The 26515-nt window shown below is 51.8% G+C and overlaps 1 protein-coding gene across 5 annotated transcripts in view; it reads right to left on the bottom strand.

The window, feature by feature from the left end:
• Positions 1-26515, bottom strand: part of LOC142256961 (uncharacterized) — a 404836-nt gene that overhangs the window by 57745 nt on the left and 320576 nt on the right. For 2 of the 5 annotated variants that reach the window (XM_075328997.1, XM_075329021.1), the window contains exons 1-2: positions 7807-7962; positions 3180-3248 (exon numbers count right to left, since the gene is read on the bottom strand). The exons of the other annotated variants lie outside the window; for them this stretch is intronic. In XM_075328997.1, the coding sequence (XP_075185112.1) occupies positions 3180-3233 (54 nt within the window). In that variant the 5' untranslated portion in view covers positions 3234-3248; positions 7807-7962. Of the gene's footprint in view, positions 1-3179; positions 3249-7806; positions 7963-26515 lie in introns of those variants that run through there. 5 annotated transcript variants of the gene reach the window in all.

Raw genomic sequence — 26515 nt, 5'->3', positions numbered from 1 at the left:
TATCCTCTGTTATTCCCATAGATAATGATGTAATGTGATGACATCAGAACCTCTCACCTCCCCGGTCATATCCTGTTATCCCCATAGATAATGATGTAATGTGATGACATCAGAGCCTCTCACCTCCCCGGTCATATCCTCTGTTATCCCCATAGATAATGATGTAATGTGATGATATCAGAACCTCTCACCTCCCCGGTCATATCCTCTGTTATCCCCATAGATAATGATGTAATGTGATGACATCACAGCCTCTCACCTCCCCGGTCATATCCTCTGTTATTCCCATAGATAATGATGTAATGTGGTGACGTCACAGCCTCTCACCTCCCCGGTCATATCCTCTGTTATTCCCATAGATAATGATGTAATGTGATGACATCAGAACCTCTCACCTCCCCGGTCATATCCTCTGTTATCCCCATAGATAATGATGTAATGTGATGACATTAGAGCCTTTCACCTCCCCGGTCATATCCTCTGTTATCCCCATAGATAATGATGTAATGTGATGACATCAGAGCCTCTCACCTCCCCGGCCATATCCTCTGTTATTCCCATAGATAGTGATGTAATGTGATGACATCAGAACCTCTCACCTCCCCGGTCATATCCTCTGTTATCCCCATAGATAATGATGTAATGTGATGACATCAGAGCCTCTCACCTCCCCGGTCATATCCTCTGTTATCCCCATAGATAATGATGTAATGTGATGACATCAGAGCCTCTCACCTCCCCGGTCATATCCTCTGTTATTCCCATAGATAATGATGTAATGTGGTGACATCACAGCCTCTCACCTCCCCGGTCATATCCTCTGTTATTCCCATAGATAATGATGTAATGTGGTGACGTCAGAACCTCTCACCTCCCCGGTCATATCCTCTGTTATTCCCATAGATAATGATGTAATGTGATGACATCAGAGCCTCTCACCTCCCCGGTCATATCCTCTGTTATCCCCATAGATAATGATGTAATGTGATGACATCAGAACCTCTCACCTCCCCGGTCATATCCTCTGTTATGCCCATAGATAATGATGTAATGTGATGACATCAGAGCCTCTCACCTCCCCGGTCATATCCTCTGTTATTCCCATAGATAATGATGTATTGTGATGACATCAGAGCCTCTCACCTCCCCGGTCATATCCTCTGTTATTCCCACAGATAATGATGTAATGTGATGACATCAGAACCTCTCACCTCCCCGGTCATATCCTCTGTTATCCCCATAGATAATGATGTAATGTGATGACATCAGAGCCTCTCACCTCCCCGGTCATATCCTCTGTTATCCCCATAGATAATGATGTAATGTGATGACATCAGAGCCTCTCACCTCCCCGATCATATCCTCTGTTATTCCCACAGATAATGATGTAATGTGATGACATCAGAGCCTCTCACCTCCCCGGTCATATCCTCTGTTATTCCCACAGATAATGATGTAATGTGATGACATCAGAACCTCTCACCTCCCCGGTCATATCCTCTGTTATCCCCATAGATAATGATGTAATGTGATGACATCAGAACCTCTCACCTCCCCGGTCATATCCTCTGTTATCCCCATAGATAATGATGTAATGTGATGACATTAGAGCCTCTCACCTCCCCGGTCATATCCTCTGTTATTCCCATAGATAATGATGTAATGTGATGACATCAGAGCCTCTCACCTCCCCGGTCATATCCTCTGTTTTTCCCATAGATAGTGATGTAATGTGGTGACGTCACAGCCTCTCACCTCCCCGGTCATATCCTCTGTTATTCCCATAGATAATGATGTAATGTGGTGACGTCAGAACCTCTCACCTCCCCGGTCATATCCTCTGTTATTCCCACAGATAATGATGTAATGTGATGACATCAGAACCTCTCACCTCCCCGGTCATATCCTCTGTTATCCCCATAATGATGTAATGTGATGACATCAGAGCCTCTCACCTCCCCGGTCATATCCTCTGTTATTCCCATAGATAATGATGTAATGTGATGACATCAGAGCCTCTCACCTCCCCGGCCATATCCTCTGTTATTCCCATAGATAGTGATGTAATGTGATGACATCAGAACCTCTCACCTCCCCGGTCATATCCTCTGTTATTCCCATAGATAATGATGTTCTGCGATGACATCAGAACCTCTCACTTCCCCGGTCATATCCTCTGTTATTCCCATAGATAATGATGTAATGTGATGACATCAGAACCTCTCACCTCCCCGGTCATATCCTCTGTTATTCCCATAGATAATGATGTAATGTGATGACATCAGAGCCTCTCACCTCCCCGGTCATATCCTCTGTTATCCCCATAGATAATGATGTAATGTGATGACATCAGAGCCTCTCACCTCCCCGGTCATATCCTCTGTTATTCCCATAGATAATGATGTAATGTGATGACATCAGAGCCTCTCACCTCCCCGGTCATATCCTCTGTTATTCCCATAGATAATGATGTATTGTGATGACATCAGAGCCTCTCACCTCCCCGGTCATATCCTCTGTTATTCCCACTGATAATGATGTAATGTGATGACATCACAGCCTCTCACCTCCCCGGTCATATCCTCTGTTATCCCCATAGATAATGATGTAATGTGATGACATCAGAGCCTCTCACCTCCCCGGTCATATCCTCTGTTATTCCCATAGATAATGATGTAATGTGATGACATCAGAACCTCTCACATCCCCGGTCATATCCTCTGTTATCCCCATAGATAATGATGTAATGTGATGACATCAGAGCCTCTCACCTCCCCGGTCATATCCTCTGTTATCCCCATAGATAATGATGTAATGTGATGACATCAGAGCCTCTCACCTCCCCGGTCATATCCTCTGTTATCCCCATAGATAATGATGTAATGTGATGACATCAGAGCCTCTCACCTCCCCGGTCATATCCTCTGTTATTCCCATAGATAATGATGTAATGTGATGACATCAGAACCTCTCACCTCTCCGGTCATATCCTCTGTTATTCCCATAGATAATGATGTAATGTGATGACATCAGAACCTCTCACCTCCCCGGTCATATCCTCTGTTATTCCCATAGATAATGATGTAATGTGATGACAACAGAACCTCTCACCTCCCCGGTCATATCCTCTGTTATTCCCATAGATAATGATGTAATGTGATGACATCAGAGCCTCTCACCTCTCCAGTAAGATGGAAGATGATCTCCAGACTCAGGCTGAATATCTTCTCCATAATTTTGTTTTTCTCCTTATTCATCATTTATGGGTCAATCAAGAAAAATAAAAATTAAACAGAATCAATTATTGTAATGAGAATGAAATGATGTTAAAAAAAAAAACAACTGAAAACACAAAACATTTGTGAAGATAATAAGGGGAAATCATTTGAGGCAATAAACTGTAGATATCGTCTTCCGTCCTCTCTGCCGTCACCGACTGAATCTGATCTGAGAAGACTGTGCAGTAGATCGGGCGATTCCAACACCTTGCTGGCCCTATAATTGTCCAGCTTTAAAGGAGTTAATCATAAATCGTGTTTCGCTCTCCCGCCCCCCCCTCCCCTATGTGTAGTGCGGGGTCTGTCGCTCTCTCTCCTCCATGTGTAGTGCGGGGTCTGTCGCTCTCTCTCCCCCATGTGTAGTGCGGGGTCTGTCGCTCTCTCTCCCCCATGTGTAGTGCGGGGTCTGTCGCTCTCTCCCTCATGTGTAGTACGGGGTCTGTCGCTCTCTCTCCCCCATGTGTAGTGCGGGGTCTGTCGCTCTCTCTCCCCCATGTGTAGTGCGGGGTCTATCGCTCTCTCCCCCATGTGTAGTGCGGGGTCTGTCGCTCTCTCTCCCCCATGTGTAGTGCGGGGTCTGTCGCTCTCTCTCTCTCTCATGTGTAGTGCGGGGTCTGTCGCTCTCTCTCCCCCATGTGTAGTGCGGGGTCTGTCGCTCTCTCTCCCCCATGTGTAGTGCGGGGTCTGTCGCTCTCTCCCTCATGTGTAGTGCGGGGTCTATCGCTCTCTCCCCCATGTGTAGTGCGGGGTCTGTCGCTCTCTCTCCCCCATGTGTAGTGCGGGGTCTGTCGCTCTCTCTCCCCCATGTGTAGTGCGGGGTCTGTCGCTCTCTCTCCCTCATGTGTAGTGCGGGGTCTGTCGCTCTCTCTCCCTCATGTGTACTGCGGGGTCTGTCGCTCTCTCCCTCATGTGTAGTGTGGGGCCTGTCGCTCGCTCTCCCCCATGTGTAGTGCGGGGTCTGTCGCTCTCTCTCCCCCATGTGTAGTGCGGGGTCTATCGCTCTCTCCCCCATGTGTAGTGCGGGGTCTGTCGCTCTCCCTCATGTGTAGTGCGGGGTCTGTCGCTCTCTCTCCCCCATGTGTAGTGCGGGGTCTGTCGCTCTCTCTCCCCCATGTGTAGTGCGGGGTCTGTCGCTCTCTCCCCCATGTGTAGTGCGGGGTCTGTCGCTCTCTCTACCTCATGTGTAGTCCGGGGTCTGTCGCTCTCTCTCCCCCATGTGTAGTGCGGGGTCTGTCACTCTCTCTCCCTCATGTGTAGTGCGGGGTCTGTCGCTCTCTCCCTCATGTGTAGTGCGGGGTCTGTCGCTCTCTCTCCCTCATGTGTAGTGCGGGGTCTGTCGCTCTTTCCCTCATGTGTAGTGCCGGGTCTGTCGCTCTCTCTCCCTCATGTGTAGTGCGGGGTCTGTCGCTCTCTCTCCCCCATGTGTAGTGCGGGGTCTGTCGCTCTCTCTCCCTCATGTGTAGTGCGGGGTCTGTCGCTCTCTCTCTCCCTCATGTGTAGTGCGGGGTCTGTCGTTCTCTCTCCCTCATGTGTAGTGCGGGGTCTGTCGCTCTCTCTCTCCCTCATGTGTAGTGCGGGGTCTGTCACTCTCTCTCCCTCATGTGTAGTGCGGGGTCTGTCGCTCTCTCTCCCCCATGTGTAGTGTGGGGTCTGTCGCTCTCTCTCTCCCCCATGTGTAGTGCGGGGTCTGTCGCTCTCTCTCCCTCATGTGTAGTGCGGGGTCTGTCGCTCTCTCCCCCATGTGTAGTGCGGGGTCTGTCGCTCTCTCTCCCCCATGTGTAGTGCGGGGTCTGTCGCTCTCTCTCCCCCATGTGTAGTGCGGGGTCTGTCGCTCTCTGTCCCCCATGTGTAGTGCGGGGTCTGTCGCTCTCTGTCCCCCATGTCTAGTGCGGGGTCTGTCGCTCTCTCTCTTGCTCTCAGCTGCAACTTTATAAAGAATCCAAAAAATTCCACGGCACCAAGAAGCCCCACTCCGTTTATAAATCCGTATTAGTTACAGCATACAGAAGGAAAAAGGTTCAAAAAACCCCAAAACGTTTCGGCCGACAAAGGGCCTTTTTCCAGCCATAAAAATTACCTCTCTACAGACCGCGCTGCTCTACACTGCTAAGACTGGTTTCACATCAGCGTTATTTTAGCTGCGGCATGAAAGGATTTTTTTGCCGCAAAACCGGATCTTTTACAATTGCGTTGTCATTTTAATGCATTTCCAATGGAATTGCGGCAACATCCGGTCACATGCGGTTGCGTGCGTCATACACTGGATCCATTTCTTGCGGTATTTTATCTTTTGTCAAAAATGCTACTTCCCCCCTTAGCGTTTTTGTCCTCTGTCAAAATACCGCACGTCAATGGATCCGTGATATTGCAGTGTATTTGAATGAGCGCCGGATCGTGCTGTACCGGAAGTCGCCGGATCCTGATACACAGGATCCTGTTGTCTGTATTGAGCATGCCCAGAAAGCAGCCTGGCATGGTCAGTACCGAAATCTCTCTCTCAGACAGAAGACCAGGATCGTGGAGGGGTGAGAGGGAGTAATAAACATGGAGGCCCTAAGTGTGTCTGTGGATTTATTTCAAATAAAGTATTTTTTCTCTGTGTGATGTCTTTTTTTTAACCCTTTATTGGGGATTCTTAATGGCCGGGTCAAACTTAGCCTGACATTAAGAATCCCGGGCTTTATACCAGCTAGTAAAACAAAGCTGGTATTAACTGTTTATTACCCAGCATGCCACCTGGCACCAGGCCTGATGAAGTTTGATACAGCACCTGAAGATGGCGCTTCTATGAAAGTCACATTTTCTGGGGCGGCTGCGGACTGCAATTCGCAGCGCGGGTGGGGGTGGGGGTGGGGGGGGGCAGAAAGCTTGGCCCACCCTGTGCTGTGGATTCCAATCCCCAGCTGCCTAGTTGCACCTGGTAGGACACAAAAAGTGGGCGAAGCCCCTGTCGTGTTTTTTTTTTTTAATTATTTCAATTATTTCATGAAAATTAAAAAAAAAAGGGTAGCATACAAAAATATGGCGAAGCCCACGTCATTTTTTTTTTCGTTTTTGGGCAAAAAAAAAGGGCTTCTCCTTGGTAATCTGATCCCACACTGGTGCAGCAGGGCAGACACACCCCTCCCCCCCAGTGTAGGCGCTGGAGCAGAGTGTGTGAGGAGTGGGCTCCCCGTTCCCCACTGAGGAGAGAGAGTGAGAACAAGGAAGGAGGAAGAGGTGTCTGGCTGCAGGGCAAGGACAGGGGCCTGCTGTACAGTGTGTGGGAACCAAACACCCTCCGTACCAAAGACTGCGGACACCGGCAATTTCTAGTTTACCAGTGACTCTTGTGTGGTTAATAACAGTGAGTACACCAGTGCCCTCTGGCACCGCGCTACACACACCGCCCTGCCCTGCATCCCTCTGGCAGCTTCATCACCCCAGCGGGCCCCGGGACCCACATCCCCTACCCACGGAGGGGTCAACACCTAGCTGCGCCACAACACCGTAACCCAGGAGCCCCCACCATCACCAGCAGCGGTGGTGCCAACAATCACCACGACCTGTGGGTGGCGTCACGGACAATCTCCCTTTACCATATCCCCTTTTTACTGTTGAGCCTGGGATCACAGACCGGGTCACGCCACCGTGATACTTAGGCTAAGTTCACACATCCTGTGTTTTCAATCCGTCAGGTCCGTCAGCAACGGATCAGTCATTTTCAAGATGTCAACTGATGCAACTGATGTGTTTTTCACAGGATTCCTTTCACAGGAATCCTGTGAAAAAACGGATCAGTTGCGTCCGTTACATCCGCTGTGCGTCCGTTTTTTGACGGATCAGTCATGATCCGTCTGTGTTTGGGACAGCCCAGTGGGCGTGCCAAGCATGCTGGGCATGCTCAGTAGAGCATGACGGAATCCTGCGCTGGATTCCGTTGTAAGACGGATTACGACGGAATCCAGCACCATAGACATGCATTACAAGCTTGACGGATGGCGACGGATTCCTGCGCGGCGCGTTAATTTTGACGGCCCGAAAAACGTTACATTCTGCGTTGCTACCCGCTCGGCGGTCAGTCAAAAACGACGGACCGCGACGCAGCGGATGCAACGCAGGGTCATCAGTCGCAATCCGTCGCTAATAGAAGTCTATGGGGAAATACAGGATTCCTGCAAAATATTTTGCAGGTTACCGTAATTCCCCAAGGCGACGGATTGTGACTGATGCAAAACACAGGATGTGTGAACTTAGCCTTACTGAAGTGACCCTTGGCCCGGATCTGAGTACCGCTATCCCTGGGCAACACACTTCGACTTCTGGGTGGTGGAGTTTGATGATGGCCGCGTTGTAGACGAGCTCCCCACAGCATATTGCCCTATACTCTGCTATCCAGGTCACTAAGGTCGGGGAATCACCGGAAAGCGGGATAAGGTCGGGACCAGGGTCGTGCTGCAGGGACCCAGCTTTCCCGAGATCCGGAGGTACCAGGGGTAAGTCTCACCAGCCAACAGTGGACGCTCAGGGAAGAAGCCTGACTACTCACCCACGCAGAGGCAGTGACGGCTCCACACAAGGCAGGAGGACGGTGACAGCGGGGACGGTGACTCTGTACAAGCCACAGCCAGTGTGAGGAGTGGGAACAGCAGCCGGATAAGGAGGAGCGTCCCTCACACGCGAGCTCCACGAGGCAGGGACACAGCGCTTGTCACACAGGGGAGGCTGAAGAGACATAAAGCAGAGCCACTCAGCTCAGCCATACAGGAGAAGGGGGGGCTGCAGCCGAGGGTCTGTGTCTACATCCAGCGCCTCCCCCTGAAGCACAGAGAGCTGACAACCAGGACCAGCAGCCTCATACTGGACCAGAACCAGCCCGCCTCATACAGGACCAGCACCAGCACCAGCAGCCTCATACAGACCCAGCACCAGAACCAGCCCGCCTCATACAGGACCAGCAGCCTCATACAGGACCAGCAGCCTCATACAGGACCAGCCCGCCTCATACAGGACCAGCAGCCTCATACAGGACCAGCAGCCTCATACAGGACCAGCAGCCTCATACAGGACCAGCAGCCTCATACAGGACCAGCAGCCTCATACAGACCCAGCCCGCCTCATACAGACCCAGCCCGCCTCATACAGACCCAGCCCGCCTCATACAGACCCAGCCCGCCTCATACAGACCCAGCCCGCCTCATACAGACCCAGCCCGCCTCATACAGACCCAGCCCGCCTCATACAGACCCAGCCCGCCTCATACAGACCCAGCCCGCCTCATACAGACCCAGCCCGCCTCATACAGACCCAGCCCGCCTCATACAGGACCAGCACGCCTCATACAGACCCAGCCCGCCTCATACAGGACCAGCAGCCTCATACAGGACCAGCACGCCTCATACAGGACCAGCCCGCCTCATACAGGACCAGCCCGCCTCATACAGACCCAGCCCGCCTCATACAGACCCAGCCCGCCTCATACAGACCCAGCCCGCCTCATACAGGACCAGCACGCCTCATACAGGACCAGCACGCCTCATACAGACCCAGCCCGCCTCATACAGACCCAGCCCGCCTCATACAGACCCAGCCCGCCTCATACAGACCCAGCCCGCCTCATACAGACCCAGCCCGCCTCATACAGACCCAGCCCGCCTCATACAGACCCAGCCCGCCTCATACAGACCCAGCCCGCCTCATACAGACCCAGCCCGCCTCATACAGACCCAGCCCGCCTCATACAGACCCAGCCCGCCTCATACAGGACCAGCACGCCTCATACAGGACCAGCACGCCTCATACAGACCCAGCACGCCTCATACAGACCCAGCACGCCTCATACAGGACCAGGACGCCTCATACAGGACCAGCCCGCCTCATACAGACCCAGCCCGCCTCATACAGACCCAGCCCGCCTCATACAGACCCAGCACGCCTCATACAGACCCAGCCCGCCTCATACAGACCCAGCCCGCCTCATACAGGACCAGCAGCCTCATACAGACCCAGCCCGCCTCATACAGACCCAGCCCGCCTCATACAGACCCAGCCCGCCTCATACAGACCCAGCCCGCCTCATACAGACCCAGCCCGCCTCATACAGACCCAGCCCGCCTCATACAGACCCAGCCCGCCTCATACAGACCCAGCCCGCCTCATACAGACCCAGCACGCCTCATACAGACCCAGCCCGCCTCATACAGACCCAGCCCGCCTCATACAAGACCAGCAGCCTCATACTCTCCACACCTCCTGAGTGTAAGGGCTGTTTTCCATCTGCGATTAAATAATCCCTGTGATACTCGCCCAGAATGTGGGGTGTCATGCGTATGATCTGCGGTTTGTTTCTCACCTAGCATTCGTATGACATGTGAGTGTCATGCAAGTGCCGTGCAAGTGGTATGTGAGTCTGTAGATTTTTAATACCAAGGATCCGTGTGACATGCATATACCCAGCAATCCTTCGGTTCAGTACAGAGGGAAAATCGTGGGTGTTCGAGGATCCCGCTCTTGCCGAGAAACATCTACAAGCAACAGGCGGAGCATCCCAAGTCGTCAATCTGGATAGTTAAATATGTGACATGATCTTCTCATTATGAGTACCTACATGTTTTGGTTTGTTATAATTGCACCATTTTCCTGCGGGGTAAAGAATTGCAATGCATTTGGTAACCTTAGGATAAAGTTAAAGGGGAAAAGGGAACTCTGCGTGCGTACCTACGAAACACCCGTTGGAGGGATTACCGTGCCTACTCGCTGGGATGGGTGGGGAGTCCCAATTTGGTTTTCTATGATTCTGAGGTCATTTCCCAAGTTGGGAATAGGTTAATGGCAGACTCAGGGGATACTAATATGTCCACACTACAATCACTCCACTGGTGTTCATGGAATGTTAATGGCTTAAACTCGCCGGTAAAAAGGAAAAAAAGTCTTAAACTATTTGCATCGCTCAAACTTTCATATTGTTTTCCTACAGGAGACACACTGGATTAGAGGTACGTAGCAAGAAGTATGTCACATGTGCAGAGGCTTCGTACACCAGGAAACAGAGAGGGGTAGCTGTATTAATTAACAAACACATTAGTCATGAAGTAATTGAAGTGATAGAGGACCCCATGGGAAGATTTCTCCTGGTTAAAATTACTATGGAGGGTACAATTTATAGCCTAGTGAATGTATTTGCACCTAATGGGCCGGACCCCCAATTTCGTGCTGTTGTTGGATTGCATAGCAGGATGGGAGACACCTAATCTAATTATAGGAGGAGACTTTAATGAGGTTCACGACGCAGTCCTAGATAAATCAATTGCCCAGTCAGCTGGACTATCCAGTACACATAATTGTTTACAATATATTATGGACCATGTGGAGGTGGTAGATGTATGGCGGTTACAACACCCAATAGATAAAGATTACTCGCACTACTCACATGTCCATAATACACATGCCAGAATAGATTATTGGCTGATAAGCACGCCGCTGTTTCCACATCTAATATCCTCCTGTATTTTGGACATATACATATCGGATCATGCACCAATTACTTTTAAAACTTCACTAACAAATGTGGTGGTACGGGAAAGAAGGTGGAGGTTCCCATCATATTTATATCACTGTGAAGATTTTAAAAGGTCTGTACAGAATTATTGGAGGTTTTATGAGAATGACAACAGCGAACATAGAGAAAACACAAATCTGTTTTGGGCAGCCTCCAAGGGCGGTGATAAGAGGCCATATAATCTCCTATGTTAGGGGTGCTTCACACACAGCGAGATCACTACTGAGATCGCTGCTGAGTCACGGTTTTTGTGACGCAGCAGTGACCTCATTAGCGATATCGCTGTGTGTGACACTGAGCAGCGATCTGGCCCCTGCTGTGAGATCGCTGCTCGTTACACACAGCCCTGGTTCGTTTTTTTATTGTTGCTCTCCCGCTGATAAGCGCACATCGCTGTGTGTGACAGCGAGAGAGCAACAATCCTGAATGTGCAGGGAGCAGGAGCCGGCGTCTGACAGCCTGCGGTAAGCTGTAACCAAGGTAAACATCGGGTAACCAAGGTGGTTACCCGATATTTACCTTCGTTACCAGCCTCCGCAGCTCTCATGCTGCCAGTGCCGGCTCCTGCTCCCTGCACACGCTAAGCTAAGCGGTGTGCGCTGGTAACTAAGGTAAACATCGGGTAACCATACCCGATGTTAACCTTAGTTACCAGTGTCCGCAGCTTCCAGACGCCGGCTCCGTGCAAGCGCAGCGTCGGTTGCACGTCGCTGCTGGCTGGGGGCTGGTCACTGGTCGCTGGTGAGATCTGCCTGTTTGACAGCTCACCAGCGACCATGTAGCGATGCAGCAGCGATCCTGACCAGGTCAGATCGCTGCTGCATCGCTAAAGTGTGAAGGTATCCTAAGTCATAAACGTAAAAAATTGTTGGAACGAACATTATTGGCCCAAAAATTACTTACACAGGCATACAAACAATTTAAAATAAACAATTCCCCTGTAACTAAACAAAGATTTATAGAAGTAAAAGAAGCAGCGGACACGTTGGCTCACGAAACTGCACTTTATAACGTAGACTACCAAAAACACAGATACTTCAGATGGGGTAACAAACCGGGCAGGTTATTAGCTTCCCTTACAAAACCCTTTAGAACGGCCACCAGAATTCACAGAATTAAAAAAAAGGATGGCACAATAGTGTCAAAGGACGGGGAGATATCGGAGGAATTTAGAGCCTTCTTTAGCTCTCTATACAGGGCACAACCGGGAGAAAGGATCGGAGGATCACATTTCTTAGGTGATACACTGGCCCCAACATTAACACAACAAAGAATTCTACTTAACAACCCCAATCATATATCGGAAATTATACAAACCATAGCCACCCTCAAAATAGCTAAAGCACCGGGTCCAGATGGATTCAGCAATGATTATTATAAGATTCTGGGTCCCTTAATAAGCCCACACTTATGCACAGTGCTCAATAATATAGTCCAATCCAAAATAATCCCAGACGGATTTAATCAAGCATTATAGTTTTACCCAAGCCAGGCAAGACCCTCTGCAGGTGGAAGGTTGTAGACCTATGTCTCTCCTAAATTCGGATTTCAAAATTTTCACCAAAATTCTGGCAACCAGGTATGAGCAGATAATCCCGGACCTCATACTCCCCTGTCAGACAGGGTTTGTACATGCAAAAGACACAGGAGAACAGACGTGGTTGAAATGCAAAAAGGTATGACAAATTTTATTACATCCTAAAAACATTTTTAGATGTAGCACAGAAAAATACATATAGGTGCAACAACAGAGGGCACCTTGGCACATAAAGAGTTAAATCAGAGATCACAAGGCAAAATAGAATACATAGAACAAAGTGTATACAACACTAATCGCAAAAATGCAAAGTTACATGCCAGGTGATACCAGAGAACAATAGCTGGTGTACAAGGTAAGATAAAGTTATACAGCCCACTAGGTTCATCAGTATATACAAACAATGATACATACCAGTGGCTAAATACGTACAAACACCGCTCACCAGCAATGATATAAAGTGCCAAATAAGAGCAGGAGCCAGAGACCAAAAGATCCCCCCCAGAAGCAAGGTAACGCACGTTTCACGTCTTTTTTGTGTAACGCTTCATCAGACCAAGGAGGGGTGGTGACTCATCTGTTCCCAAGACCTTTAATAGACCATATGGTTTGTCACATGGATCGGACCGGCCAGTCAGTGCAGGTTTGTGCGGCGCATGCGCGGTCATTGCTAATCACGCTAGCAGATGCGAGCGACGTCAAGCCGAGAAGTGCAGGGGAGAGGGCGAAGGTAACGCCCCCTCACAAGCACAACTCCGCCTCGCCACAACTCCGCCATGCATGTGTGGTGTGCGCATGCCCGGTCTTCCTTCTCTCCCTGGCATGCTTAGCGGTGTCTCAGAGGTGGAGTTGTGCTCGTTTAAAATCGGACTGCGGTGAGTGTCCGAGTTCAAATGATGGCGCCGGGAGTCAGCGCGTGCGCAGAGGAAGTTCTTGAATGAGAGCTCCATCTGCGCATGCGCCGCTCCCGGCACCATCGTTTAAATCGGGACCACGGACACTGAGACACTCACTGCACCGGCCTGCTCCACTACTGAGCAGCCCTGGAGGCCAGCTGCTTCTCTGTGCGGGTGGCTGTGCGAACTGTGGTAGCTGTGCAGTGAGTGTCCAAGTTCAAATGATGGCACCGGGAGTCAGCGTGTGCACATATGAAGCTCTTGGCTGAGAGCTCCATCTGTGCACCTGCCGCTCCGGGAGTCAGCACGTGCGCAGATGGAACCCTTGGCTGAGAGCTCCATCTGTACATGCGCCGCTCCAGGCACCATCATTTAAACCGGTGTCGCGGGCGGAGGAGGGGACACTGCGCTCTCCCTCTGCTCGGGTCCGGCTGCCGCTGCTGCTGCGGCCTCTGCTGCTCGGTGGCTCGAGCGATGGGCCGGATCCCGGGGACTCGAGCGGCCCTCCTTGCCCGTGAGTGAAAAGGGGATTGGTTTTGGGGATTTATTGTTGTCCGTGACGCCACCCACGGTTGTGGTGATTGTATGGACACCACCGCTGCTCTGTATGGGGATCCTGGGAGCGGTGACAGGGAGCAGCTGAGTTGTTAGTTCTCCCCTCCGTGGGTAGGGGTTGGTTGTCCCGGGGCCCAGTGATGGGGTGGAGGATGAGGGATGGCGGGCCGGTGCAGGGCTTGGTGGGGTGCAGGGACGCGGGGGCAGCGCTGTGCCTCACGGCACTGTGGTACTCACTCAGCCTGAGACGGGGACACAGTTCTCGGTAAAACACACAGCTGGAAAGACTGTTCCCACGGACGGCTGCTGTTGCTTTTCCCCGGTAGTTGATGGTGACGGTCCCTTTTCCTGCACCTAAGTCTATGTTGGTAGCGATGGGTTCCCACCGGTAACCCGCTCCCCGGCTTGGATATGGGCCGGAGGAGCCCCTCTTTGCCCGCAGGCGCTGGCCCTGAGAAACTGGTGCCTTGGCGGTGGCGGTGTCTCTCTCTAACGGTTGGACTGTTGCCTTCAATCGGGACTTGGTTGTTGGGAGACCCAGAGGTCCCCTTCACTGACGGATTTGGCAAATTCACGGCGACTCCTAGCCTTGCCGGGATCCGAAAGGCCCCTGCCAATGGTGCTGGCTTCTCTTCGTATACCGCTCCGGTACCGCCGGGCCACCACCCGTCCACGGTCCTTTCGGCAACCTCCAAGCAGCCTCTTCTGCAGGCAGTCACCGCCGTCTGCTAACCTTGCTGTCCTCAGTCCGGGGCACACACCCGGACCAACTTCAGGCTTCCTCAACTGTCACTGTCTCTTCCACCTTTACTCCTCTCTCTTGCTCCTTTACCACTTCACTTCCACTTCAGCTCTCACTACTCTGGACTCTAACTTCTAACTGCCTGGTTTTCCCGCCTCCAGGGCTGTGAACTCCTCGGTGGGCGGAGCCAACCGCCTGGCCCACCCCCTGGTGTGGACATCAGCCCCTGGAGGAAGGAAACAAGGATTTTTGTGTAGCTTTGGTGTACCTATCTGGGGTGTAGGGTGTGGTGGTGTCATGACCTGTGACCCCTGGCTTGCCCAGGGCGTCACATTCGCCCTTAGCAAAATGCAGACCGTCCGCGGGCTGCCCGTCCAACACCGGTTTTATTTTTCTGAAAAGATAAAAAGACACAAGACAAGTATAATAACTTCATCCCACAGCGGGAGGCACTTTTTCTTAAACGTTACGTAACATTTTAACCGGTTGCTGCTGCCGCTCTCTCCCACCCAAGTAACCTGGCCCTGATGCTGCCCCTAAGAAACAGGCAGCACCCCTTGACCCCAGTCCTGAACCAGTTACTCGAGCGGGATCTGTCCTTCCCCTCCAGAGGGTAGCCACCGGTTCCGGTGGTGGCTGGGCCCCAGCCTGCTCCACTGCAGGCCCTCCCTCCAACCTGCCTCTCCGGAGGCGGTAATGGTTAGCTGCAACAAACATATTTTATTTACATGCCACTAATGTTTGTGGTTGCCCTGCAAGTTCTCGGGCCTGTTCATAGAGAGTTCCCTATGCAACTTTTTGAAGGGTCCCCACGGGGACAACAATGCCGGCAACGGCCGGTTCCAAATCACGGTGCTGACAATCAGGTTACTGTTCGGTAATCATTTATCATCTTTTGCAAAACTTTCAGAACTCTTAAACACACACAGGTGGTCCCAACGGGGACGGTGCAATGGTGCTCCGCTGGCATCACTCCGACTCTTCTGTGTCTGCTGGGTCCCCTGCCACCAGCATATCAAACATGCAGTGACAGGCTTGCTGTGACATGGGCGCCCGGTATCCATTCCCACCATTACGCGGCGTGTAATAAACTACTGGTCCCCCCACATAGCGGAGACGCTCACTCGCCTCCTTGCCTTCAGGGGTTAGTTCAGCACCCGAGCCGGAGTCGCTGGAGTCACCATCACTTGCATCTGCGTCAGGCGGGTCGCCGCCAGCTGCCGCAGCCTCCTGGCCTCCAGCTTCCAGCACATCAGATCCCTCTGCAGTAGCACGGGGCAGCAGGTCAGGCGAGTTTACACTGAGGCGCCCCATAAGTAACGGCAAGGTTGATGCATAGGTCGAGACTAGGCCGGGCCCCTCAGCCGCAGCGGACGGTCCTGGTAGGACATAGGGACGTGGGTCACCAGTCGACTCTGTTACATCCGTTCCCCTCCCGTACATCGGGGCAGTTGCAATCAGCATCTCCACCTCGTTGATCCACTGCTCCAACATCCGTAAGATCTGATCCTGTTGGCGTTGGTGGAACGCAATCACCCGGGCCTTTATTATTATTATTATTATTATTTATTATTTATTATTATAGCGCCATTTATTCCATGGCGCTTTACAAGTGAAAGAGGGTATACGTACAACAATCATTAACAGTACAAGACAGACTGGTATAGGAGGAGAGAGGACCCTGCCCGCGAGGGCTCACAGTCTACAGGGAATGGGTGATGGTACAATAGGCGAGGACAGAGCTGGTTGCGCAGTGGTCTACTGGGCTGAGGGCTATTGTAGGTTGTAGGCTTGTTGGAAGAGGTGGGTCTTCATCCATGCTACGGTCCCGGGCTCGGGGCCTGGCGCAATCACTGCCGGGACTTCTGGCACATTTTTGTTAAGGGGCCGCGGTCCTAGTGGTTCCCCCGGGAACGATTCGGGGATGTCCCGAGTGTCTGCAGCCAGTTGGTCCGCCGGGCGGATTGGCAGGGTATCGCTACCGGTTGGGCAGGTAGCAGGCCTAGTGGTGGAGCGGCAGCAGCTAACGCGGGTAGCGGGGCGAGAGGCAGGGTGAGCGGAGGCAGGCCGGGCCCCTCAGCTTCAATGGCCGATCCCTCGGGAATAAAGGGGCGTGGGTCTCTTACCCGCTCCTCCAAATCCTCTTCCACCTCGCGTCTCCACATAGCAGCCACCACGTCCGCCATGTCGGTCTCCCACTCCTCCAGGAGGAGTTGCATGTGGGCCTGCAGACGGTTACTGAGCGGAACGGTCCGGTCCCTCAACCACGTCGCCGTGCCGGGCGCGGGGGCTTCCTCGTTGGGAGTTGGGTTATACATCTTGGTGACGAGGTCTTCCAGGAACCCAATATCGCTGCAGAGTCCTGGCGTCCCTGCTTTTATAGCCGCGGCTACATGCGTCCAGTCGCCATTTCATCCCCCTTAGCCTCCTTCCGGCCCCTCCTCTATCGGGGCGGGGTTTTGGCCTTCGCGCCTCCTCTACTCGAGAAGACGCTCGAGCGGGAACTCTTCGCGCCAAAGATGGCGGCTTCTGAAATTTTCTGGCCGGACACCTCCGGCGGTAACAAAGCGCACCTCTACCCAACGGCAGAGCGGTAAGATCCTGTTCGTGACGCCAAGTTGTCGCGGGCGGAGGAGGGGACGCTGCGCTCTCCCACTGCTCGGGTCCGGCTGCCGCTGCTGCTGCGGCCTCTGCTGCTCGGTGGCTCGAGCGATGGGCCGGATCCCGGGGACTCGAGAGGCGCTCCTCGCCCGTGAGTGAAAAGGGGATTGGTTTTGGGGATTTATTGTTGTCCGTGACGCCACCCACGGTTGTGGTGATTGTATGGACACCACCGCTGCTCTGTATGGGGATCCCGGGAGCGGTGACAGGGAGCAGCTGAATTGTTAGTTCTCCCCTCTGTGGGTAGGGGTTGGTTGTCCCGGGGCCCAGTGATGGGGTGGAGGATGAGGGATGGCGGGCCGGTGCAGGGCTTGGTGGGGTGCAGGGACGCGGGGGCAGTGCTGTGCCTCACGGCACTGTGGTACTCACTCAGCCTGAGACGGGGACACAGTTCTCGGTAAAACACACGGCTGGAAAGATGGTTCCCACGGACGGCTGCTGTTGCTTTTCCCCGGTAGTTGACGGTGACGGTCCCTTTTCCTGCACCTAAGTCTATGTTGGTAGCGATGGGTTCCCACCGGTAACCCGCTCCCCGGCTTGGATATGGGCCGGAGGAGCCCCTCTTTGACTGCAGGCGCTGGCCCTGAAAAACTGGTGCCTTGGCGGTGGCAGTGTCTCTCTCTAACGGTTGGACTGTTGCCTTCAATCGGGACTTGGTTGTTGGGAGACCCAGAGGTCCCCTTCACTGACGGATTTGGCAAATTCACGGCGACTCCTAGCCTTGCCGGGATCCGAAAGGCCCCTGCCAATGGTGCTGGCTTCTCTTCGTATACCGCTCCGGTACCGCCGGGCCACCACCCGTCCACGGTCCTTTCGGCAACCTCCAAGCAGCCTCTCCTGCAGGCAGTCACCGCCGTCTGCTAACCTTGCTGTCCTCAGTCCGGGGCACACACCCGGACCAACTTCAGGCTTCCTCAACTGTCACTGTCTCTTCCACCTTTACTCCTCTCTCCACTTCACTTCCACTTCAGCTCTCACTACTCTGGACTCTAACTTCTAACTGCCTGGTTTTCCCGCCTCCAGGGCTGTGAACTCCTCGGTGGGCGGAGCCAACCGCTTGGCCCACCCCCTGGTGTGGACATCAGCCCCTGGAGGAAGGCAACAAGGATTTTTGTGTAGCTTTGGTGTACCTATCCGGGGTGTAGGGTGTGGTGGTGTCATGACCTGTGACCCCTGGCTTGCCCAGGGCGTCACACCGGGACCGCAGAAACTGGGACACTCACTGCACCGGCCCGCTCCACTACTGACCCACCGCTGCTGCCGCCACTGACGCCACGGACCCCCTGTCCCCTCTGCTGCCGCCTCTGACGCCGCCACAGACCCGCTGCCAGCACAACCTCTGCCTACTGTGACCCACTTCACCAACACTGCTGCCCCCCTCCAGTAAGACAACACCGGAGTATAAGACGGACCGAAAAATACGGTACTTAGGCATTCAGTTACTGGCTGATCCTTCAACACTATATAAGATTAACTATAAACCTCTGATTACATCCTTGATACAGCTACTCCAAACATCTAACCATCTCATTTTCAGGCAAATGCCACCTAATAAAAATGATAGTCTTTCCTAAAATATTATACCTATTTCAAACTTTGCCTCTTTTGCTACATAAAACTGATGTTAAACTTTTAAACACCACATTCCGCAAATTTATTTGGAGGCATAAGGGACGTACACGCATAAGCCTAACAAAACTACAGTTACCTAAGGAGGAGGGAGGCATCAATATGCCAGATTTGAGTAAATACAACCCAAATTTCCGTTACATTTTGGACTGGATTAGGGGGAATTCCCTTTTTGCCAACATTCAATTGGAACGACAATTATACCCCAACACTTCCCTAACAGCTTTGGTGCATTTGAAGGGTGATGAAGTTCCGAATGGGATTAGGGAGCTTCCAACAATATGGCAGACGGTTCAAGGATGGAGAAGGATACGGAAATTATGTGGGGCTAGCGCCTGAAACACACCATTCCAGCCTTTTGTAGGGAACCCGAGATTCCTTAGGGGCAGGACTCCAACACAATATGACACACTAGCAAGGCAGGGGTGTGTCTTTGTGGCGGACCTAATGGATTCTGGGTATTCAATACTTCCATATGAAATACTATCACAACGCTTCCAAACCTTTGCTGGAAACCCCTTTTTGTTTCTCCAAGCTCGTAGTTTTGCACAGAAATGCATAGCTAGTAAACCAAGATCCGAGCAAGGGTCAGATGTAGACAATTCTTGAAACAAGCTAAGACACAGGTTTTCTCAACAAGCCACATATATGCGAGATTAAGACCCCATTGATCGTGGGAGATAGGAGTCAGAGGACCCTCAAAATGGAGGGAGGTCATACCGGAATATGAAACTGGGAACTTTTTAAAGTCCACACTGATTGAAAGAAAATGTATGTCAGCTAGTAGTTACACAGATATGGCATTAATGATTTTCCATAGGGCCTACATCACCCCCTATATTCAGTCAAAAATGAACTCAAGAGCAAACTACAATTGTTCCAAATACGGCAAAGAGAAGACAGACTTATTTCATCACCTTTGGGAACGTGCGCAGATTATGGGGGTCTGGGGGAGCGTTCATTCAGTTCTACAATCCAAATATAACCACAATGGGCTATTTTTAATATTTTGTAAGAAGACCAACTAAACCTACCAAGACATATTAAAGCAGCTCTTATTATATGGGCCTCGGCCACCAGGAAAAGTATATTACATAAGTGGCTTAGTCCGGAACCCCCATCATTACCACTTATTCAAACTAAGGTTATGTTCATATTCAACATGGACTGGCTGGACGCTCTCTCGGATAAGAAAAAGTTGACAAAAAACTTTTTTGACACATGGTCCACATTCATGCGCACATTGCCGGATGTCATTAGAACCAGACTTAGATCCCAGTTTGAACACACATCGTGGTATTTATTGGAAAATATAAGTGGACGTAACCCAATTCCATAATAACGGACACCATAAGTTAGAGGGCGCACGCAGAGAGGGAGGGGGGAGGGAGGGTATTGGGGTCTGATGATTTATTGGTAAATGATTTTCAAAAACTTGTCATTATTATTGTTGGCATAAATATTGTATGTTACAAGTTCTTTTTTTCTTTTGAAAACATAAAAAAAAAAAAATCGACATGGGCTTCACCCATCAAGCACCCGCGCATTTTACTGCTCACTCATCCCTAGTCCTGAGCACACAGCCAGCAGAACAAGTAATCAGATCAACTGACTCCAGTGTCAGACGAGTACTTGTTCTGTGTTCCCCTGCATCCAGGGGCGTACATAGAAATCATGGGGCCCCATAGCAAAAGTCTGAATGGGGGCCCCCCCATTAAAAAAATACAATAAAATATTAACATAATAAACAGCATATACGTTGCTGGGTGGGACATACAAGTTACTAGGGGCCAGTGGGGGGGCATACAAGTTATTGGGGGGCATATATAAACATTATGTATTAATATTTATTCTAGCCAGGTTACACATCTACCAGTCCAGTAAATAGACTATTACTGGGCGTGGTTCCGTCTGCAGAGCATCAGTCTAGGCAGTGCTGTGTGATGCCCGACTCTCGCTGAGCAACGCAGGGCCTGACTCTCGCTGAGCAACGCAGGGCCGGACGCTCGCTGAGCACCGCAGGGCCGGACGCTCGCTGAGCACCGCAGGGCCGGACGCTCGCTGAGCACCGCAGGGACTGACTCTCGCTCAGCACCGCAGGGCCTGACGCTCGCTGAGCACCGCAGGGCCTGACGCTCGCTGAGCACCGCAGGGCCTGACGGTCGCTCAGCACCGCAGGGCCTGACTCTCGCTCAGCACCGCAGGGCCTGACGGTCGCTCAGCACCGCAGGGCCTGACGGTCGCTCAGCACCTTAGGGCCTGACGGTCGCTCAGCACCGCAGGGCCTGACGGTCGCTCAGCACCGCAGGGCCTGACGGTCGCTCAGCACCGCAGGGCCTGACGGTCGCTCAGCACCGCAGGGCCTGACGGTCGCTCAGCACCGCAGGGCCTGACGGTCGCTCAGCACCGCAGGGCCTGACGGTCGCTCAGCACCGCAGGGCCTGACGGTCGCTCAGCACCGCAGGGCCTGACGGTCGCTCAGCACCGCAGGGCCTGACGCTTGCAGAGCACCGCAGGGACTGACGCTCGCTGAGCACCACAGGGCCTGCAAACAGTGGAATCAGCCGCTGCCAACAAACCAAAGATCTCCAGATTAAACAGTACAAAAAAAAGTTCTACCAAAGTGTCTCACAGTAAATACTGATACATGTACTGTATTTCTTTTTAGTAATGAATCAATAAACTAAATAATGCTGCCAAACCATGACCAAATATTATCACCACATTGAGTCTGAATATAACCACCATCCTGTTACTGAGCAAAGGCCACTGCACCAAGACCAGTGAGTTCACACCACAAATCCCCAGGGATAATACACACAGTGATGTCACAGTACAGAAATATTATACAGTGGAACCTTGGTTTACGAGAACAATCCGTTCTGGGACTGTGCTTGTTAACCAAGTTACTCGTTCAGCAAAGCAAAATTTCCCTTAGGAAATCATTGCAATGCAGACAATTCCTTCCACAACTTGTTATATGTCCCATCCTGGTCCCCTATTCTGCCATTCCACACATGCACAAACACATACAAACACACGCATAATATGCTCACCTTACCTTCCGTTCCATCGCCGGCCTCCTGGTTCTTGCAGTTCGCCGGTACAGGATGTGTATCAGGTAACCATCGCGACCGATGCCGGATCTTCCGCTCCCTGCGCGCTGACGTAAAAGGCAGAAGCCACTTGCCTCTGATTTGTCAGCGCGCTGCCTTTGAGAAGCGGCTGACAGCGGAAGTTTCTCCATCGTTGCGATGGTCACCGGATACACATTCTATACCGGCGAACTACAAGATCCCTGAGACTGGCAATGGAACGGAAGGTAAGGTGAGCATAATATGTGTGTTTCTGTGTTTGTGTCTGTTTGTGCGGACTGCAAGAGGGGGTCAGAGCGCGGTTAAAGTACGGAACCGGAAGTGTGTGCAGTGAGTATTTCACTCGTACAGCAAAGATTGCTCGTAAACTGCGTTAAAACCAGATTCTTACTACTTTTATATAAAACCGTATAATTTTATTATCAAAATTATGTACATAACACACAATTAAAAAGCAGGATGAAATAGAGGAAGGATGATCTTACCCTATCCTATTCCTTCCTCACTACGGGGGTCGGCGTCCTAATGTGAAGACGCCCCCGTTCTACGACGGCTATCCCTAGGTATTGCCCTCCCTATTGGTAAAAGGTGATCCCTCTCAGATAGAAACAACCCCTACAGTAGTAACACCACAGTGAGGAAGAGGTGCTCAGTCCGCAGTGGCTAATTTATCTGTATCACCACTCAGATGAGTAGGGATACGGGGCATAGGGAAGTCGTCAGATGTTTCATAAGTCTATGTGCTCAGCTAAGGTAGACAGATGAGTCACACTTCATATGAAAACAAAGAAATGCCCAATAGAAGGTAAGTAACATTTCTTATAAAACTCAATTCAAGAAATGCCCGACGCGTTTCGCCCTTGTCAGTATCAGTATCAGGGGCTCATCAGGGGCTTTTCAACAATTTCTTGAGAGAATTTTCTGTCTTTGGACAGATCTGTGACAAATACAATAAAATAAAACCCACATTAATTACAAGTCCAAGGATCCAATTAGATAGCAAATATAGGTGTGCATCAAAGACACCGATACTAACCAACAATCGCTGATTGCCACTTCAAAGAGATAAGGGGGGACAACCGTGCTGTCTGTTCGGCTGGTTTATCATAAAGCATGTCAGGATGACTTTTTCACCTATATGGGTAGACACACTGTAAATAAATTCATCTTCAGATAACAACTCCATATCCTGGGTTAGGGGCCATTGTTAGACGACCAGTACCTTTCTGACTGATGATTCCTATGTTACTCATACCACAATGGAGTTCAGGGTCCTAATGGATACTGTCAATAAAGGAACAGACAACAATTTGCTCCATGGTTATGGTATTAGGGGACAATTATGCAACCAGGTTTGAATACATAATTTTATACTCCATCTCTGTGTAATGTTACCTAGACTGGTTATAGATATCCACACTGGACCATACAATATATCACTCGAATCTATGGCTGGGAAATATACCCATATGTATAACCTCTGTGAGGTAGCGTGGTCGGCTGCGCGTCAGAAGACACGGGATCCAGGCACCAATGGTCACAGCACACGGTTTATTGTACAAACAAAAGTCCACAACAGCACCCATGTGTTATCTCCGGCAGAAACTCAGGGAGTTGTGTTCACTCCCTCACACTAGGCCACCACGCCCATGTTCCTGTTTCCTTTTAACCCTCACTTCAGCCCGTAGAGAAACAGCATTAACCCCGGAGTGGATTTACTTTCTATCATGGAGTGAGCACAACCGGGGCGAGACGTACCGGCCGTCATAGATAACCCCGGTCACAGTCTCACATACCCCCCCCCCCCTCAGTTCAAGCGAGCGGGGTTGAACTCCTGCCATCAAACACGGGCCGCGGGACAAGGCATCGGCGTTGCCCTGCAACCTACCGGCCCGGTGTTCAACCGTAAACCGGAAGTTCTGCAGAGAAAGGAACCACCGGGTAACCCGGGCATTCCGTTCCTTGGCGGACCTCATCCAGACCAGCGGAGAGTGATCAGTCACCAAGCGAAACTGCCGTCCCAGCAGGTAATAGCGTAGGGACTCCAAGGCCCACTTGATCGCCAGGCACTCCTTCTCCACTATGCTATAATTCCGCTCGGGAGGGGTGAGCTTCCTACTTAAGAAGGTGACGGGGTGTTCCTCCCCCTGAACCACCTGAGACAGCACTGCCCCCAGGCCGACCTCCGAGGCGTCAGTCTGTACTATGAACTCCTTCCGGAAATCAGGGTTGACCAGAACGGGCTGTCCGCACAGGACCCCCTTCAGGGCCCGGAAGGAGTCCTCGGCCTGCGGAGTCCAGCGCACCATGACGGACTTCTTGCCTTTGAGAAGGTCCGTCAAGGGGGCTGATAGTCCCGCAAAATCTTTTACAAACCTCCTGTAGTACCCCACGATACCCAGGAAGGCCCTAACCTGCTTCGTGGTCAGGGGTCTAGGCCACTTCTGGATCGCCTCAACCTTGTTAATTTGGGGCTTAATCACTCCTTGGCCTATTACGTAGCCCAAGTAGCGGGCTTCCGTGAGCCCCAACGCACATTTCTTGGGATTGGCTGTCAATCCGGCTGTTCGGAGCGCGTTCACCACCGCTTGTACCTGTTCCAAGTGGGTCTGCCACTCAGAGCTGTAAATAATGATGTCATCAAGGTACGCTGATGCATACGCCTGGTGGGGTTCCAGCACCAAGTCCATCAACCTCTGGAACGTGGCCAGAGCGCCATGTAACCCAAAAGGCAAGACAACATAGTGGAAGAGACCCTCCGGCGTAACAAAAGCGGTTTTCTCCTTGGCGGACTCCGTCAGTGGCAGCACCTGCCAGTACCCCTTGGTCAGGTCGAGCGTGGTGAAATATCGCGCCTGTCCCAGCCTATCAATCAGCTCATCCACCCGGGGCATGGGGTAGAGATCGAACTTGGATATTTCGTTCAGTCTCCTACAGTCATTGCAGAACCTTAAGGAGCCATCGGGTTTTGGTATTAGGACAATGGGACTAGCCCATTCACTCCGGGATTTTTCGATGACCCCCAGGCGTAGCATTGTCTTCACTTCCTCTGATATGGCTTGTCTTCGAGCCTCCGGCACCCGGTATGACTTCAGGCGTACCTTCAGGTGAGGCTCGATGACAATGTCATGTCGTATCAGACTGGTCCTACCAGGCAGCTCGGAGAAGACATCGGGGTTCTGCTGAACCAGCCGTCTGGCCTCTCGCCTCTGTTGCTTGGTGAGGGCTTCTCCAATCCTTACTTCCGGTTCGTCCTCTCCGGAGGTCGCTGGAGCTGGGTTTGAACGACCCGAAGAGGAGGGAGATGGGGAAAAAGCGACCATCAGGCTTTCCCGTTCCTGCCACGGTTTTAACAGGTTGACATGGTATATTTGTTCAGGTTTCCGCCTACCGGGCTGCAATACCTTATAGTTGACCACCCCGACTTTTTCCTTTATCTCGTAGGGGCCTTGCCACTGAGCCAGGAATTTACTCTCCGCCGTGGGGATCAATACCAACACCCGATCCCCGGGTTTAAAGGTCCGCACGGTGGCTTGTCTATTGTAGCGGCCGCTTTGCGCGGCCTGAGCCTCCTGTAAATGCTCCTTCACAATTGGCATGACCGCGCTTATGCGGTTCTGCATTCCTAAAATGTGTTCAATCACACTTTTATGGGAGGTGGGCTCTTGCTCCCATGTTTCCTTTGCCAGGTCCAACAATCCCTGGGGATGTCGCCCGTATAACAACTCAAAAGGCGAAAACCCCGTGGATGCCTGTGGCACCTCTCGTATGGCAAACATCAAATAGGGAAGCATCATATCCCAGTCTTTCCCGTCTTTGGAAATCACCCTTTTGAGCATGGTTTTCAGGGTTTTATTGAATCGTTCCACTAAACCATCCGTCTGAGGATGATACACAGACGTACGCAACTGCTTGATCTGGAGTAGCCGGCATAGCTCTTTGGTCACTTTAGACATGAATGGGGTCCCCTGATCCGTAAGGATCTCCTTGGGCAACCCCACCCGGCAGAACACAGCAAACAACTCCCGAGCTATAAGCTTCGCCGCAGTATGTCTGAGAGGTATCGCCTCTGGATACCGGGTGGCATAGTCAACGATCACTAGGATGTGTTGGTGCCCTCGAGCAGACTTTACGAGGGGCCCCACCAGATCCATAACTATCCGTTCAAAAGGGACTTCTATAATGGGTAACGGTACCAACGGACTGCGGAAGTGGGTCAGGGGTGCGGTAAGCTGACACTCCGGGCAGGTTTCGCAGAAACGTTTTACCTCCCCAAAGACCCCGGGCCAATAGAACCTTTGCAATATTCGCTCCTGCGTTTTCTTGACCCCTAGGTGGCCACTCATCAGGTGTTTATGAGCCAAGTCGAGGACCCGCCGGCGATACGGCTGGGGCACCACCAACTGCTCTACCCCCACGCCCCGTATTTCATCTACCCGGTAGAGTAAATGCTGCTTAAGAGCGAAATGGGGGTACCTTACCTGGGCACCGGGCAGCTGTGCCACCCCGTCAACTACTGTCACCCGACTCCGGGCATGTATTAATGTAGGGTCCTGGAGTTGGGCTGTCCCAAACGTATCCGGGG

The sequence above is a fragment of the Anomaloglossus baeobatrachus genome, chromosome 1 (genome assembly GCF_048569485.1).
Source record: "Anomaloglossus baeobatrachus isolate aAnoBae1 chromosome 1, aAnoBae1.hap1, whole genome shotgun sequence".
In the NCBI taxonomy this organism is placed as follows: Eukaryota; Metazoa; Chordata; class Amphibia; order Anura; family Aromobatidae; genus Anomaloglossus; species Anomaloglossus baeobatrachus.
This window is presented reverse-complemented; position numbering and strand designations above follow the sequence as displayed.